This window comes from Myxocyprinus asiaticus, chromosome 35 (genome assembly GCF_019703515.2).
Source record: "Myxocyprinus asiaticus isolate MX2 ecotype Aquarium Trade chromosome 35, UBuf_Myxa_2, whole genome shotgun sequence".
In the NCBI taxonomy this organism is placed as follows: Eukaryota; Metazoa; Chordata; class Actinopteri; order Cypriniformes; family Catostomidae; genus Myxocyprinus; species Myxocyprinus asiaticus.
This window is the reverse complement of record NC_059378.1, coordinates 16,160,058-16,179,440: the sequence shown is the minus strand read 5'-3', so window position 1 is coordinate 16,179,440 and position 19,383 is coordinate 16,160,058. Positions and strand designations below refer to the sequence as shown.

The following is a 19,383-nucleotide window of genomic DNA, read 5'->3' as shown; positions in this document are numbered from 1 at the left end:
GGACAGGTTCTATCGCGTTCTTCCGTAGGAGGGTAGCGATCTCCGCGCAAGGTAGCAGCATTTCCATCTTTCACCAAGGTGAAGTGGACACCGCTGGACCTGGGTGGATGCCCAGCGAAGTGAATCGTGCAGCCGAGTCAGACGGTCCGGACCAGCCCTCGCGACGGACTGGAAAGCGCAAGCCATGCACCCGAGTTCCGCGCAAGGGGGACCACAGGGACAACGTCATCGGATGTACCGGCGGGTGGGGCCTCGCGGCGGGGCGGAGCTTGAGGTGCCACACCACATCGTGGCCGTGCTGAGTCCGAGGACATCGAAGCACTTACCTGGCTCCTTGTGACCACCCCCGGAACAGCCTGGGACGGGGGAGGAAGAGGCCTGTCCTCATGACCCGTGGAGACTGTCACATCGGGGGCGGATTTGTGCCACAGCTGGGCGCTCAGGGCGGGAGACCGCCGCTGGAGCGCCAACCTGCCAAATGGAGTGGTGGACGGTGGTCGTGATGCCAGCCGTACACACCGAATATGTGACCCAGGGAACAAGGAAACCACTCTTGCGGAGCTCTTGAGTACTGCAGCCACTTGGGCATGCAGCGCAATTAAATGCAAAAGGTAACAAAAAGAAGATCTGCTTACCAGCTCCAGAGCAGCAGGTTTCGTTGTCCCTGGGTCGCCCGTCTCAGGGGCGCTTCGAAGACCTCCGTGGGTTCTTCGGTGCCGGCTGTGAGACGGGTGGCGTCGGCTTCCTGCGGTGGGCTCCACGCCGGGGCCGGGCCGGAGGGGCGGGCTGCGGCGGAGCCGGTGCAGTCACCGCAGGGGGACGCCCTCGGCGATGAGTAGATGGGGGGATCTTGAGCCACGCCGGGGCAGGACAAGCCGGCTAACATCCATCTACTGCTCTACCATCGAGAACTGCTGGGCAAAGTCCTCGACAGTGTCGCCGAATAGGCCCGCCTGGAAAATGGGGGCAGCAAGGAATCGTGTCCTGTCGGCCTCACCCATCTCGACCAGGTTGAGCCAAAGGTGGCGCTCCTGGACCACTAGTGTGGCCATCGTCCGCCCGGGAGACCGCGCCGTGACCTCCGTCGCTCGGAGAGTGAGGTCGGTCGCCGAGCGCAGTTCCTGCATCAATCCCGGGGCGGAACTACCCTCGTGCAGTTCCTTTAGCGCCTTGGCGGACTTGCAGGAGAGCCATGGCGTGCAGGGTGGAGGCGGCTTGTCCAGCAGCGCCGTAGGCTTTGACCGTCAGAGACGACGTAAACCTACAGGCCTTGGACGGGGGCTTTGGGCACCCACGCCAGGTGGCGGCGCTCTGCGGGCATAGGTGCACCGCGAGCGCCTTTATCCACCGGGGGATTGCCGAATAACCCTTGGCCGCCCCACCATCGAGGGTAGTGAGAGCGGGGAAGCTGAAAAGATCGGGACCGGGCAGTAAAAGGTGCCTCCCGCGATCTTGTCAGCTCTTCATGCACTTCCGGGAAGAAAGGAACGGGGCGGGGCGTGGCTTTGAGCGGCGCCGCGAGCCCAGGAACCAATCACAGAGCCGCGAGGGTTCAGGGAAGAGTGGTGAAATCCACTCTAACCGACGCTCGCGGCTGTCCGGGAAAGCATGTCGTCACCTCCGCGTCAGCCTGTGACTGGGTGATCGACCCCGAAGGGAGGAGCCCAGCCGAGGCTTCCGACTGGACGAGCCCGCTCTCCGATGCAGCGCTCGAGAGCTCATCACTTTCGCGGGCTCCGAATAAGAGGTCGAACTCGCCGTGAGACGAGCCGGCGGACTCACCCGGAAGCCCGATCGGGGCAGACGAGCGTGCTGGGGAATGGGAGTTCCGCGGGGGGATACCCGGCGGAGGCGGTCCCATTGGGGTCCCCAAATCGCCCCCAGTGCTAGCCGCGCTGGCCTCAAACCCGTGGGTAAAAGGACCGAGGCAGGAGCCTCTGGGGTGGCTCGCTTCCTTACGAAGGCGAGCCGCGACCGCAACGTTGCCATGGACACATTCTCGCAATGAGAATGTGACCATCCACGAACGCTGTCTCCGCGTGAGCAGTGCCCAGACACGAAAGACAGTGATCGTGACCGTTAGAAGGCGAGAGATAATGAGCACAACCAGGAATAACACACAATCGGAAAAGCATCTTTTAAAAGACACGTCTTTAAAAAGACGTTCCGTGTGTGCGCTCTTTTAGAGAAATATACTCTTTTAGAGGGGAAAAATGCTCTTTCAGAAAATATACTCTCTAGTTTTTCTGCCGAAGCGCCCAGGGGCGTTCTCTGCAGTGCACCAGTGCAGAGGAGGGAGAAGCCGCTGAAATGCGCCGTCAGATCCAGCAGGTGAATGAACAGTAGTATTCAGCTCAATGAGCATGACCGTTCGGCTCCGAAGAGAAAATCTGAATGAGTGGTTGCATACCAGCTCCTTTTATACCCGTATGTTCGGGGGAGTGGCATGCAAATACCACTCGCCAATTTTCATTGGCCTTTTATCAAAGACCAGAGGTGTCTCGGGCTCCCAAGAGTGACCCCTAGTGTCACTACATCGACACCAACGTCGAGTGAGTGACAGATAGGGAACCCAACATTGTAGGGGTTAGAGTATAAATGAAGCTCTGTTGCAGATCTTTCAGAACTGCGGCCTGGAAAAGTGGAAGCTTTTTGGGGCACTGAAGATTGATAGACAAAAGCACATCATTTCCACCTAAGGTTTCTCTTCTCACATTCTGAAGTGCTTATTTAAAAGTGAAAAAAAAAAACAAAACAAAAAGAAACCATATCCTTTTATTCCCATAAAGGAGTAAGAACAGAAACATTTCTGTACTGCAAATTATATAAAAGAGGCAGAGGGAGAGAACATGCTCAAATTGAATGTACAAAATGTGTTGTAAAAATCTATGCCAGCACCATTTTCCTTGAAACGTGTTTCGAATGATAATGTTTAATCATTGCAAAGTTATTTCCTTCTATCAGAGACTTCTCCCACCTTTAAATGAGTAAGTTTGACCATTAAATGTTTCTCAAGCTCTCTTCGCTCTGCCTAGTGCCAACAGCAGATATTCTATTCTATTTCAAGAACTCAGTTTGACTGGATAATGGCCTTGTGTGCGGTCTTGAATTTCTGGGCAGTTTGAAGTTTTGTTATTATCGATTGGGCTGTTTTTAGTTTGATGGCGGTGTCTGTTAAAGGGATAGTTAAATTTGATGGTACACTGACACAATGGGTTCTTTTTTATGAATTTGAACCAACCAAGTCATCACCCTTAATGATCTTTTTAGCAGTAAAAGTCAAATTGAGAGCTTGTACAACACTCCCAAAGAATGTTCTTGGTCTGTAGAATGGTTTGTGTCCAGGGTAAAGAATACTGGCCACATAAATACTAAAAAGAAGACAAAGTAATCCTGCTTAATTTAAAGGGGATGATGGGGCTAGCTGTCACACTTGTTTTTGAAAGTCAATTTCTGTAAAGCCACATACTGTATTTTAAAGTCTTGACTATAAACAATGATTGAACATTCCCACCACTACGGCTGATGGAAAAAGATACAGTTCATTGAAGACATGTCAACCTTTTGTGACAACGTGTCCCAGTATTTATAACACTGTAGTAAGGGAATATATTTTAATTGCCTATTATCTGAATGTATTTGAGCTTCAAGTTTATTGATTGATATTACATTGTAACAACATTGTAATGATTACAGTGTTTTTTTAATAACTTATACCAGTGACTGTGTTTGTTTAAAGTGTGTCTAGTATCGTTTAACAGCATAATGTTTGTAATTACTGTGTAATAACATTGTAAGTAGTCTGAATAAATATTATTGAACAGATTGTAATTACACATTATTATTGTTACAATTATAGTTAAATATTATCAGAAATATATTGGAATCATTTTATATATAATTTTACATTTAATAAATTAATACAGTTCTTTGCTATGAAGTCATATTATTAATAAGTAATAAATAATAATAAAGTCATATTATTTAAATGGTTCATTTCTAATGACTTTAGTATCTGATTAACTTTCTGTCTGTTTGCATGTGTGTTTCCATGTGTGTGTACAGTTACAGACATGGTGTACAGAAAGGTGCGTGCTGGCCACGGTTCTCTCCATGTTCGAGATGTGGAGAGTGAGAATCTGCATGCAGCCTCTCTGGAATTGGAATGGGACCTGGAGAAGGAACTGGAGGAACCAAGTTTGAACCGCTTCCAGCTAGAGTGTGTGGAGCATCAACCTGTGAACAGCTCTTCTGGCAGGGCCATGGACCCAGATCTCGAACCCATTCAACCCACTGTCTCCCCCCATGGACGATTTGAGCGTCTCCAGGAGGACCCTAATTACATCTCTCGTTTCAGCCGGTCGGTACCCAAGGGCCAGTGGCGGAGTGGGACCTGCCTGGCCAAATACCTGTTAGCAGGGGTGGTCGTGTTTGTTCTGGGGCTGCTCATTGGACGATACTCCTTCAACAGGGAGCAAGGGGCAGTAGAGCCAAGCGCAGACACAGATGTACTGGAGAAGATATTTCAGGGAATTACAGCAGAAAAGATCCAAGCACTGGAGAGGTAAATGTGTCCCCCTTTAGTCCATCATTGTCTTATTTAGCTTTCCTTAAAATAATGCTGAAATAATAGGGTACACCTTTTATAGTGAAAATACAGAAATGAGGTTTGCACCTTAGTTTAAATAGTGGGTACCCCTTTTTGGCAAAAATAAAATGAAGTTCAGCAAAGTAAATTAACACCGTGTCCTAACCAGGCGCAACAATAATCGGTTAAAGCTATATCTTCCACGTAAATTAGAGTTTTTGTCCTAACTAAGTGGCGTGTGGTTGTCTGCTGCATCGCGATATGTAGCCACACCCACCGTGAAATCTTATTCGTCCAAAATGCTGTTCCACATAACAATATATTAAACATCAAATATCTTCTGATCACATCTGGCAAGACATGTTAGGAGATGGTGTAAGGATACGTTTTTTACTTACAGTATACACTTATTGAGCACTTTTATTAGGAACACTATGTTCCTAATAAAGTGCCTAATGTGGTCTTCTGCTGTTGTAGTCCATCCGCCTCAAGGTTCGAAGTGTTGTGCATTCTGAGATGCTATTATACTCACTACATTTGTACAGAATGGTTATTTGAGTTACAGTAGCCTTTCTTTCAGTCTGGCCATTCTCCGTTGACCTCTCTCATCAACAAGGCGTTTCCGTCTGCAGAACTGCCACTCTCTGGATGTTTTTTGTTTGTTTTTTCCACCATTCTGAATAAACTCTAGAGACTGTTGTGTGTGAAAATCCCAGGAGATCAGCAGTTACAGAAATACTCAAACCAGCCTGTCTGGCACCAACAATCATGCCACAGTCAAAATCACTGAGATCACATTTTTTCCCCCATTCTGATGGTTGATATGAACATTACCTGAAGCTCCTGACCCATATAGGCATTGCACTGCTGCCACATGATTGGCTGATTAGATAATCACATGTAGTGTACAGGTGTTCTTAATAAAGTACTCAGTGAGTGTATTCTTACAGGACCCAGGTGCCAACACATTTGCCATACGGTTGCAAACAGTATATGAACAAATGCACAGGGACAGACTGGCCATAGGGAGAACAGGGACTTTTCCTGGTGGGCCGGCCACGAAATGTATGAATGTATTATGTTATTATAAGAAATGTTTAGTATTAGCTGGTACTAGGGCTGTCAACACTGCTGAAAAACTAAAGTGAAATTTTCCTCTTTAATATGAACAAAATTCAAATTAAATAAGAATTTTAAAAACATTATTTCAAGTAGGTGTAAAAGTAGCTGCAAGACATCTGATTTTTGCAAATCGACGTTGTCTCTTACATCCACAAGAGGGCTAAATTAATCTAATATAATTCAAACAGCACCGTGTATAGTTATTATTTTAAATTTCTGGCTGTTAACAAAAATGCATAAAATGATGTGTGAAAGTTAGCCAGTTCATTTTATCAAATCTTAAGTAAAGAAGAAAAATGAGAAAAGAAATGCTTCAATCGCCGTTTTGTGCAGCATTTTGTGCAGGAGCACTGCATTTTATAAGAAACAGTGTCAGTTCTGTTTTATTTGTTGCTCTGTGTCTGCTTTGGCCAAAGAATGCATCCGGTCTGAACAGCCCGTCATTGTCAGTGCTTGGCACACATCCAAAAAATCAAATGCTCATGCATTACTTTTAACAAACATTCATGGAGTGAGTCGAGGAAGTAGGGCTTCAAGGGCATTCCTGCCGGGTGAGGGGAAGTGAGCCATGCAGAGGAAACAGATGCAGGGACAGTCTTTCCTGGGACAGGCTCTTTGGGAGCTTCATGCCTCTGACAAAAACACTCCTAAAGCCAAAGTTCTGCACAGCTTATTCCCACTAGTGACAAGGCTGTCATGATCGCTCAGAGCCCAGCTGTGTAGTCTCTGACAGGCAGACTAAAGTCGCAAGCAGGTACTGATGTTAAAATTAAATGCAGACAAACCTCAAGTGATAACACATTGTTTTTGGAGCAGGGGATCATGGGGAGCATGTATATTCGTGTCAAAAAGATAACTTGGTTTCCTCTGAACCACAACCGCCCGACTCCCGAAAGAGGCTTTGCAGTATTGTCAATTTATAATTTATTTTGTCACATTTATATTTCAGGCTGCAGCAGCAACTGCTCGTCTAAGATCCTTTTTCGAGCAAAGAAAAGCGGGCAATCTTACAATGCGGCGAGACTGCAAAGGCGAGAAATCAAATCATTTTCATGGCATTATTTACCCCACATTCATGCAGCCTCTTAAAATTCACTCTGCAGCTTGAGGAAATAAGAATATGTGCCTCTTAATATTCACTGCAGACTGAGAAAAAGGAATTTGTGTGAGGATCATTTAATTATTTACTAAATAATTTTAGACAGAGCTGAAATGGTTACAATCTACTGTGGAAAATGTCTGCTCAGTGGCAGGAAGCTCTGTGGGATGTCTAAATTAAAGAAGATGAGACCGGTGCTTTAATTAAACTCCAAATCTTACTGTAAATCTCTTTGTCTCTGATGTTAAGCTGAGGTCTCTCTTCAGGCCATCTGAGATGTTTGGATGGAGCCCGGAAAAGCCTTTGAAGGCCTTTCCAAACTGGTTCAATACACATGCTAATAAGCTTATCTGAAAAAAATAAATAAATAAATAAATAATAACAATCAGGACACTTTAACCTGGGTCAGTGTACTGTTGATTCTCAGAACAAGATCTAAAGTGCAAACCACAATATTAGTTTATAACAGGGGTCTTAACCTTTATCAGGCGAAGGAACCCTTGGTGAATAGAGTGATTGAACAGGTACCCCTGTTACATACTGTATTGTATAAACTTGAGTGTTGCATTGTAAGCCTATTATTAGCTTGCGTATAGCACCATATTAAATGGATAGTTCACCCAAAAATTCTCTCATCATTTACAGTACTCACCCTTATACCCTTTTGGCATAACTGTCCCTTTAATATACAGTATTAACATGTACAGTATTAACATATTTTGTTATGATGCCTTCATTGCAAAACCTTTAAAGTAATAATGTTTGAGGTAGAGTGTCATATTTAATTTACATTTTACTCATACGTTTTGATGTGAGAGGGACAAAGAAAGAATTAGCTGAACGTTAGACTCTTTAAATTTGGTTGACGTTAACTTAATATCAGTATGTTTTGTGCATTTTTTATTTTTATTTTTTATTTTTTACCAAAAAAATGTTGGGGGTTTGAAATCAAACACAGCCCTGCTGTTGAAGATGCCTGGTTAATGTCATAAAAAGTTTGGGAGAGCATTATCTGGATATATATATATATATATATATATATATATATATATATATATATATATATATATATATATATATATATATATATATATATATATATATATATATATATATATATATATATAAACACACACTCTAGCAAATGTTGCAATAACCATTTTGGTGGAGTTAAAAAAACATCCCTTATAATAGTAACATTCAGTCATGATGATGCAGAAATGCTGTACTCATGCCATTGTTTTTTCCAAATATCTGCTCTGCCAAATCCTCCATTTTCTCTTGGCTCATGGTGGTGTTTATTTCTTCGATTCTGTCCTAATTTACACATCAAAGGTGAGTGTGGGGGAAGAACAGATCCAGCAAAATGAGATTAGCCTACAATTTCATGAAGAAGTGTGTTTACTACTGTTTGGGCCTCTTTAAAACTGCTCTTTATCTCTTGTTGACACACTCTTTATTAGTGGATGTAATTAATAAAGTCAGTCTTTCAATGTGCATTCTTTATCTGGGACTGCTTAGATGTAGGGTACTCAGGTCAGATTTAGGCGTTGTTTACACCTGGCATTAAGACCTCGTTTACACCTGGTATTAAAATGCTTCAATCAAATGTGATCAATCGAGACACATAACTGTTTACGACCTGGATGCTAAATGCATCTCCTGTGACTACTTGTGTTTGGATTTTGAGGGCAGGATCTCTGATTTCATGACGGGATACATCAATCACTATGTTACTGTGTTACTGCACAATATTAAAGCGCAACAAAGTCAGAAAAGGCAAGAAAGCGCAATAAAAAAAACGGCGTGCTGTTTCTCCCAGATGCTGCTGAAATTTTATTTAAGCACAAACGCAACATTTCGATCAGAATTATCTATTATTTTAGTGGATTTTCTGTATTAACCTGAGTATTAGATGTGTGTGCTTGTCAGTTGTGTCTCCGCATGCTGATATCAGACACACTGAAGAAGATCCATAAATTTCTCGTGTTTATGTATCCACTTTTTTATATTTTCTGATCTGACAGTTATTTCCTTATAATGTCGCTCATAACCGGCAAAGTTTAAACTCTTGTTTTAGCACAGCAGTTAATTGACAGATGAGGGGTACACATTCAGGACAGAGAACCTTTACTACACAAATGTGATGTGGTCACATACGTTTTTGACTACCTTCGTATGTGGTTTTTAGACCCCATTTAGACCTATATTTAGTGCTGACCACTTGTGATCGGATCACCCTAAATACATCTTACGGTAATACCAGGTGTAAACGTAGTCTAAGATCAATCTCAGGTGATTTTATCACACTTGCAAGACAGAGGCAAGACACATCAACATTTAAACCTGGTAGTAATTTGCATCTCAGATGCATATCGATTTCGAGGGGAGGGTCTCTGATACTGCATGATGATAAAGCACAAAGAATGGTCAAATGCGTTTTCGAATTATCTTCAAATGTGATTTGTGTGATCTGGTCATAAACATTTTGGGCCCCGTTTTCACCTCTATTTAGTGCTCCACTTGATCAGATTGCCTTGGATCAGTCAGGTGCTGGGAACTCAAAGCCACTGGTCTGTCCTACACAGAAGACAGTGATGGGGCCCTTGAGTTGTGGGTCAGATTCATCCTTCTTAATCCCCACCACAGTCATTAGGGGTAAGAGCAAAGTGATAAGACAGGCAGAGCTTTGTGTGTAGAGACAGAGTCTTGACTGTTGTGACATTCTGCAGTGATGAGCAAACATGAATTATACATGATGCAGCAGTTTGTTTCTTGATTTTTCTTCTTCATTTGTATAAAGAAGCCAGTAAGGTTAAGGAAAATAACATGCCTGTAGCTGATAAAAATAAAATATTGTGGTTTTTATTCATAGATTTACTATGTAGGAGAATATTGATTCTTTATTTTGTCTTGCTGGTGGACATCTGCAAACCCAATAGATACTGGAGAGTAGAATCTGCATTGGGTCTCAGCCAGATGAAATGTATTTAAACGATTAATCATTAATCAATTCAACTCAGGTAATAACCTTTCTGGTGACGTGTCAGTCATTGATGAAGCAGAACAAGGGGCTGCTTTTTAAACTCATTATATTACTGTAAAATGTGGAATGCAGTCACTCATAAATGCTATGCTTTAGAACATAAGTACATAGTCTATGCATTATAAAGAGATTTATACTAAAGGCTTGAGAAGTGGTAATTGTGTGCTTAAACCATATACTTATGCTTTAAGAGAACTGACTTTCTGAAATGTGCAAGTACAAGATCACTGTATTTCTATTTGAAGTGATTGTTTTTTCTGATATACAATATTTAAATAATCTAATGGTAGACTTATGCAAACCTTATATGTCCTGTCATATTTACTCTTACCATTCCAATTTACCCTCACCATTCCAATTCTTATAGACAGACTCACAAACGTACCCCAAACCATGCTGAAGGTATTTCCTGCAATTAAAACACTGCTTATAGATGAAGTGTGGATTTTTCTTCACCCAGCTTAATATGCAGAGACAAAAACAAGACAATTTGAAGGTTTATTCTCCCAAAAACTATAAACACTGAAATTGTAAACACAAATAAAGGAATGTTTGAGAAACCTGCTTTTAAAAAGTCATTTTTTCCCCGCTGTTTTTGTGGCACAGAAATTGCTCACATCACTGAAGCTCTCTCTTTTTTTTTTGTAATTATGTTAAAAATGTGTAGTAATCCCATTTTGAATTAAAAAAAAAAAAAAAAAAAAAAAATTATATTTAAAATAGAAGCCATTTGTGTTTAATATACAGTAGATACATGTATAGCCATAAGTGTAAAAAACACAAGAACTAATCATAACCTCCAGTCTCTCCAGATATGTCTTGTCGTCAATATGATAAAATTCTCCCCACAGAATGACTTTCATAAAGTAAAATAAACTGCCCTCATCTGTAAGCAAAATATGGAATAGCTCTCATTTTCACGCAGACTGGAAACCTTGAGAAATAACAGATTCTATAACACCCATGACATTATGACTGAATGCTTTTGAATAAATAGCACTGCATAGCATCCTGGGAATATTGTGCCCAACTTTAAGAATTGCTACAGCCTACATTACTTCTGTCTGGAAACCATGGGGAATTGAATAATGATACAATTGGGTGTCAACATGTTCCATTCTCGAGAAAGAACAATGCTATTATTGTGTAACAAAAGTAACAATAATTGCATGTTTGCTGCTGCGAATGATTGCATGTAAAGAGGAAATGCAATAAGAGAACATGCAGATATGGCCGGCTAGTATTTGTCAGAACAAATATGTATGGGTATTAGGCTGGATGATTTCACTGCAACATTATCTTGTTTATATAAGGGTATGTGGTCTCTCAGGTCTCCCTTGCAGTTTGCTGAGTCTGCAGTGGGCTTTTCTCTGAAGGCTAAGTCCCATATGTATGATATGTATGCAGCAGTAGAACAGAATTGATATTCCCTGAGGAGGAAATCAATATTAATAACTGTGTGGTACACCAGCCATCTAATAAGTAGCACTGTAACGTCTTCCAGTTGTCAGTTCCAAGAAATAGAATGCAGTCTCTCCATGCTTAAGGTTGAGTTAAACTCAAACAGACAGTTGAATTATGCTTCACAGTTGCGACTTTTGCTCGTTTTCACATGGATTTGTAGTTGGCTGTGAAATAACAGTGATCTACAAGATTCTCTGTCTTCATAGTGAACACAACCTTTTTGGTGATCAATGCCTCTTCTAGGATTCTCGTGAGATCAAACAAGTATCGTTCTTTTCCTGACTGTCCAGTAATCAACATGCTCACAGGAAATCGTCATGTTTCTTCCGAAAGTTCATGTACACTGAAATCAACCCCATTATGCCAAATTACTGACAAGGAACACCCCCTTTGCATAAGTTCAGACATGATCCTTTTCCTTTAGCTCTACTGGTAGCGTGTTGTGCGTGCATCCTCAAAGACATGTGTTTTGATCCCATTGAAACGAAGAAGTAATTGTGTTTTCGCAACCAATGATGAGTGCGATTTGGAGATTGTATTTTCGATCTAAAATTAAATCTGACATTTAGGGTTGGGGTTTGGGTTTGGGGGTAGAGTTAATAAATTATGCATTTCTGTTGACTGTATTACATCAATTACAACTAAAAATACCACTCTCTTTTGGCACATTTCACATGGGACCTGGAGCTCAAACATGCCCATACATTCAACAACAATTCCAGCTTTAGTCACTGGAGGGCAGTGGTTTGAATTTCGGCAGAAAAACTTACAGTGAGATCAGTCTAATCTATAGCAATCTGATTGATCAAAACACGTGAAGCAGCTAAGCGTAAATAGGCTCTAGGAAACTGGGTTTCCATCTGAAAGTGCATGAGGATTAACATGATTCGCCCAGGTAGGACATGTTCCTGGAACAACATTCCAATGAACCATTTAGGTTTTCGGGTTTGGTTAAGGTACAGTACGTTTAAACAGGGTTGGAATTGAACATAAGGTGTTAACAAGTACATTAACTCCCATACACTGTTGCTAATGTATACAATACACTGAGATGCTTTCTGGCCCCCAGTTCCCTTTTGTTGAAACTCGAGCTGTGTAATCGCTATGGGACATGTCTGAGTGTCACGTGGTCTGAAGCCCTTATACAATCACGCCAATTTATTGGCTGATGGCACTTAAGCGATGCCCCTTGGGAGCTACGTTACGGGCTACATAAAGGTGCTCGCTTTTACGCCATCGAGTCAGATTTTCTGCACGATTTTGTCTAAGGCCGTGTTTGTTTCTAGCAACTCATGTCGTAGCAAGGATTATTAATTCTGCCTTTTGAGTGGCAAACACGTAAGGACGTCGTTTATGCAGCATAAATTTCAGAGCAATTTTAATTGGGTTTTTTCAAACATTAAAAGGGTCCGACGGGGACAAGCTCGACACATTTCCTCACCACGAGGTGTTATCCCCACTTGTTCCAGTTCCACGGCCTCCAGATTTGGCGCTCCATGTGCGGGAGCCGTTTGGGATTTCGGCTTTTTGTCTGAGAGAATTGGAGTGCTAACGGACATCGGATTCTTTCTCATGTTTGTCACCATCCCCCTGAGTGACAGTGAGTCTTGATAGATATGCTCTGAGGCCTAGCTCGGCTGCCATTTTCTGACAAACAAAGCATGCAAAATAGATACCACGAGCATCTTGAGCCGTTGCCATTAAAAAACGCTGTGTGAGGGAATTCGTGGAAGAGAACAAATTGGCCCCTTTGTCCCTATTGTCTTTTTCTGTGTCATTCTGGGAGGATGCACATGAATAAGGCAATAGAGGAGTGGCCTCGGTCTTTCTCTCTCTCCCCTCCACGTACAAAGCAAACTGCTAGCGGCGGAGGGGATCATGCATTGACTGGTTAGCCCGGCCGCAGAACGAGGGGGCTGGAATAAGAGAATATTCCCCAAAGGAGTGATGGCAAACCAACGCGTGGAGTGCTTCGTAGGTGGAATTATTCTTTCGGGATTCTATCAGAAGATTTTTCTTTAGCCCGTGTGTGGACCATGCGGACATTCTGGGGAGAAAAGAGATTGCTATCTCTGCTCAAATTTTGGTGGCGGCATGGATGTCGCTCTTTTCAGTCAGCTGTTGGATCTACACACAATGGTTTTGCAGTCCAACTAAGCGCATCGCAATAAGGAATGCCTTTGAGTTAATATCGGCTCCGTTTGGACTTTCCCTCATTTTCACCCTCGAGGCTCGCACTGGGGAATGAGTTGGTCAGGGCGATGCTTTTGTTCACGAGGGTGTTTCATGCTATCTGGGTACTACACGTTTTTCCCCCATTATATGCCTGGACCGGTTTAGTGTCTAACCAGTTTTTCAGTACACCAAATTAGCTCAGTTTCCCACATAATTTACGCTGGCGAACAAACATTGAATATTTTTAGCTTGAGTTTTGCACATGTAATATAAATCAACGTATAATAAAAATAGGTCTACACATGAGCCTGACGGGCTTACTGTGAAAAGTAGGATGAGCCCCCATTCAGTGAACAAAATTTGACCATATAAATATATCCTTTTCTCTCCTGTTTGCCCTTTGGTCAGTATCAGGATGAGTTCACCGTTGTACATGCCTCGAACGTCCGACAACCAAATATGCTTCAGATTCCCCCTACAGCTTGCTGGGGAGCGAACATTGAAAAAAAAAAAAAATCCTTCTGAACTCAGCCTCTGTCTCCATGACCAAAGTACTTGAGACATGCATAACAGAATTCAATATTCATCAAGTGCAAGTGTACAGAAAACACATAGTGAACATAAGCACCACACATTGCCCCCCCCCCATAAAGAATGCTGGGTCCATTTTGGTGAACCTACTTTCTCTCAATTCCCTCCATGTTCACACATTCTTCCCCATTCTATGCTAGGGAAGATGGTTTATTGGGCATTCTCTGCTGTAAATACATTCAGAGTGACCGCTTTTTATAATTACCTGATCAAATTCAGCCTCTGTCTCCATGACCAAAGGTTTTGAGACATGCATAACAGAATTTGTTGTTTATCAAACACAAGTGTACACAAAACACAGTGAACATAAGCACCACACATTGTCCCCCATAAAGAATGCTTGAGCCGTTGTGGCGAACCAGTTTGCTCAAATAAACATTCCCCCCCAATGTTCATACACTTTTCCCTGTTTAAAATACTAGGGAAAAGGTTTATTCTGTCAGCATCCCTGCTGTAGATACACTTCACGGCGCTCATTATTTATGCCTAAATACAATAAATGCCAACAAATTTCAAATTCCTTTCAACCAGCCACAGTATTGGAGGAGCGAAGGCTTCCCTCCGCTGTGCCGCTGGTTCTGGGGCAGTCGCCAAAAGTAAACCAAGTGTGCCATCTAGTGGTTACAGGTCATGCTGCAGGCAAGAGCCATGCATTAATTCCTCTGTCTGACCATCTGCCGGCTTGGCAGCAGCTGAATGGTGTTTCGAGCTGGGTACTTCGAATGATAAGCATGGTTATGTCATTCAATTCAGACGGCTTGCGTCCCATTCTGGATTTGAGACGTTTGAATTTCACTCTAATGAAATATCAATGCAGAATGCTGACGCAGAAACAAATAATGTCACAAGTGCAGCCAAGAGACTGGTTTGTGACAATAGATTTGAAGGACGCTTATAACAAATTTCCATATTCAGATTGCACCGAAGCACAGGCATTTTCTCAGATTCACTTTCAGGGGCAAAGCGTACCAATTTTGCATCTTTCCATTCAGACAGTCTGCTGCACGGGGCAGCATTTGGCACCCCTGGCTGGACTTGTGGAAGTTATGGCCCCTCAACGGGATACTCTTTTGAATGATGGGTTATCCCCCGCTGTGGTTGATACCATTCTAAATGCTAGAGCTCCATCAACTAGGAGGCTTTAAACATTAGGCTGGTGTATTTTTGCTTCTTGGTGTACAGTGCGAGGTGACGCTTAAAGTCTATGTTTCCACTACAGCGACTGAGCATGCGCTTATCAATTGAGTCTTTGTCAGTAGACATTTTCTTGTCGTTCATTTTATGCACAGGGTTACACAGGCTTAGACCTTTTCAACCTGTCCGCATTCCTTTATGGGATTTATCTGTTGTTTTAGAGGCGCTCTCGAGTGCTCCGTTTAAGCCTTTGGCAATGGTCACTGATAAGTTTTTGACTCTTAAAACAGCCCTGCTGGTGGCATTGGCATCGTTTAGAAGAGTGGTGATTTGCATGCCCTGTTGATCAATCCCTTATGTATGGATTTTGCACCAGGGTGTTCAAGGGGTTAAGACCTTATTTAGGCTATTTGCCCAAGGTTATTTTGACATAATTTCACTTGCAGACTATTATTTATCAGGCTTTCTATCCTTCCCCATTTGAGTCAGAGGAGCATGGAAGGTTATATATGCTGTGCCCAGTTTGGGTGCTGTGAGATTATTTTGACCGTACTAGTGGTGTAAGTCAGAGCTGTTGTTTGTGTGCTTTGGTGACCGCAACAGGGGTTTTTAAGCAAAGACTGTCTCATTGGTTTATTGATGCAATTTCAAGTGCTTACGAAGCACGCGGTTTACCTTCGCTTTCGGGTATTCAAGCCCATTCTATGAGGAGCATGGCATCTTCATGGGATTTGGCTAGAGGTGTGTCCTTGGAGGACATTTGTATGGCGGCAGGGTGATCCTCCCCGCATACGTTTGTTAGATTTTATTATCTGGATGAGGGTTTGACTCCTGCTTCCCTGGTTTTCTCTGTTGGAACAGGAGTAACCTCATAATTTCTTTTTATTCAGATGCTTTAGCTCACTTGTGCGCCGCTATATTCTTGCCACACGGGCTTAGACAGTTGGCAGGTACTGTTCACATGGTGTGAATGTATATTGTTCCCATAGCGATTACGCAGCTTGACCCTGGTTCCCTGAGTGGGAACGAGATGCTGTGTAGCTGGCCATACTCTCTAGCAGCTGCATATACTCATGCCTTCTGCAGAAAATTTGACTCGATGGCACAAAAGCGAGCACCTTTATGGAACCTGTGAATTAGCTCCCTAGGGGTGTCACTTAAACGCCATCTGCCAATAAATTGGCATGATTGTATAAGGGCTTCAGACCACCTGACACTCAGATGTGTCCCATAGTGATTATGCAGCGTCTCGTTCCCACTCAGGGAACCAGGTTTATGTTTCACATAACCGAGACGTTTCATCTTATTGGACCATTGTTTCCAATCTGACATTGATTCGCTGTGCTGTGTGTGAAAAGTTTAACTATTTGTAACTGGTTCCCACCACACAAAACAAGGTGAAATGGCCAAAGAAGTCTGAGAGACACGTTTACATGGACCAACAATTAACAGTGCAGATGGAATGCTAAAGCGTGTTGAATGGCCTCCTATAGAGTTTACTGCTTAGGGCTGGGGTTTTAAAGATTGGTTTGTGGTTAAGCATATAATTTTGCTTATGATTGTATGATAATAATGATGTTCTAGGTCCAAGACCCAAACACTTCACCACAGAATGCTGAGAGTTTAATGTGTGGTCAGGAGACTGTTAATCACAGCAAAGTACATTTGATGGGCACAGACAAGATGACTGAAAGTGCAAGGTTAAAAGGTAGTCATTTTTATGAGGGATGAGACATTTGGATCAATTTGTTAAATTGCTCTGAATGATTCAGAATGTTTTTAGTGATACAAAAAATGACAGAAGTTTCATTTTTGCATAAACGATCTTGTGTGCAGTGTGTGAGGAGGTGTACCTTTGCATTGTGGGGCATCAGAAGTCACAAATCCTCTCAGCTCTCCTTGTAAGGCCCGTGACATTAACACAAACACTGATTTATCAGAGAATTACCAATGTGACTCTCTCCAGGTCATGGGAGTAGGAAGGTGACACCAAGGATCCAAATGGCTGCCACATGCAGGCAAATGTCCCATAATTCATGCTGGCCTCCACCAGTGCATTGCCCACCATGACCCTGACAAAGTGCAAATGCTCCATTATAATGCTTCTGTACACAACTATAAACTAGTAAAGTGTCATTTTCAGGCTTGATAACACCATGTCCTAGCTTAGTTTCCAGTGACAAGAAATTGTAAAATGGTGCAATGTATCAATAACAGCCAATCAGATCATGTTTGATGTTTAGATACAGTAGATGTACAGTTATGTTGAGCTGGACTGTGGACCAATACAATTTCACTGTGGGCGGTGTTACCCAGTGCAACGGTGGCAAAATTATATTGACAGTGATTTAGTGAGTAATTAAACTGTCCTGTTGCATGTCGCTTGTTGTGTTTGTAGTTGTTAGGACAAAAACTTAGATTGTAAGGACAAAAACTTGAAATTGGGTCTCTTAAGCCAAAAGTATAGTTCGGTTACACGTGAACACTAGGCACCTATGTACGAATGATACAAGTTTTGTCATCAGAAAAATGCTAGAGCACTAAACGCGTGCTGACCAATTTTCTAACCGTGCATACTTTGAACGGTCAGTATGCGCATGCACCTGGAATTATTTGCCCTAATTGGTGGGTCCACAAGGTGGCAACACACATTTGAGCTGTTGCAGTCACGAAGAAGTGCTAGAAGATGTAATTATCACTAAACAACAGTTGACAAAGGTGAAAACAACAACAGTGGATGTGCACGCCAAGAGCGAGTGTGTGAGGAGGTCAGGACATACTTGCATTTGTTTAACTCGTGTCTGAAGGAATATAAAGACACATTTATGGGTCTAAAAACACTTGAACAGTAGTTCCTCAAATTCAGAGAAAATGGAGTGAGTCTATTTTATAATACACATTTGGCTGGACCAAAAACTTTGAAGCCATTTTTGAAACAATTTTTGTTGTCGTAGTTAATGCATTTTGGCTTTGTAGGGCAGTGTAGCTTTTATTGCTTGTCACTTAATAGCATTGTGTCTGGTTAGGACACAGTGTAAAAGACTTGAGTTGGACATTTTTGATTCAACCTAAGCTAAAACTGACTCAGCAATGTACACTCACTGAGCAATTTGTAAGGAACACTATGCTCTTAATAAAGTGCCCAATGTGGTCTTCTGCATTCTGAGATGATATTCTGCTCACTACAATTGTACAGAGTGCTTATCTGAGTTACCGTATTCTTTCTGTCAGCTCGAACCAGGCTGGCCATTCTCCACTGACCTCTCTCATCATCAAGGCAGTTCCGTCCGCAGAACTGCCGCTCACTGGATGTTTTTGGTTTTTGGCACCATTCTGAGTAAACTCTAGAGACTTTTGTGTATAAAAATACCAGGAGATACAGAAATACTCAAACGGGCCCATCTGGCACCAACAATCATGCCACGATCAAACTCACTGAGATCACATTTTTTCCCCATTCTGATGGTTGATGTGAACATTAACTGAAGCTTCTGACCCATATCTGCATGATTTTATGCATTTTACTGCTGCCACATGACTGGCTGATTAAATAATCGCATGAATAAGTAGGTGTACAGGTGTTCATTATAAAGTGCCCAGTGAGTGTATCAAGGATCATCCTAACTAAATGTATTTCTTGTTGGACTCCTTGTCCACCCACAAGAAAATTAAAGAAACATAATATCATAAATCATGTTTTTTTTGTTTTTTTTTTAGTGGTGTTCCAGCAGCTAGAAACATAGATCGGATATGCAGTGTGTTGATAAGGAGAGCCTCCCCAGATCAGCCCAGAGGCAACATCATCAGGATACTTACCTCTTTATTTAGTCTTGGCCACAGATCTCAGATAAAGAAAAGTGTACAGGATACAGCACCTAGATAACAGTATAATGTTTTCAACATCATGAAGATATCTCTCCACCTTTTATGACCTTCATATCAAATTATCATCAGTGTGATGCTAGAATCATGCAACATGTTTTTTGTCTGTTCTAAATTGTTGTGGTAGACTTCGTCTGGATATTGGGTGGTTGGAATGTTTAGAAGATGATTCCTTGACATTTCATGATTCAGTAGTTATTAACTATTTGTAAAAATTAAACAGATTTGCTCTTGAAGCCTTGACCCTCAGGCTGTGTAAAAACCTCAAAGTGCATTGGAAAT

General features: G+C 42.3%; 1 protein-coding gene across 1 annotated transcript in view; it reads left to right on the top strand.

The window, feature by feature from the left end:
* LOC127425860 (inactive N-acetylated-alpha-linked acidic dipeptidase-like protein 2) overlaps nucleotides 1-19,383 on the top strand; it is a 492,025-nt gene that overhangs the window by 162,482 nt on the left and 310,160 nt on the right. Inside the window, exon 2 of the mRNA XM_051672151.1 lies at nucleotides 4,066-4,564. Within this exon, the coding sequence (XP_051528111.1) occupies nucleotides 4,074-4,564 (491 nt within the window). The 5' untranslated portion in view covers nucleotides 4,066-4,073. The remainder of the gene's footprint in view (nucleotides 1-4,065; nucleotides 4,565-19,383) is intronic.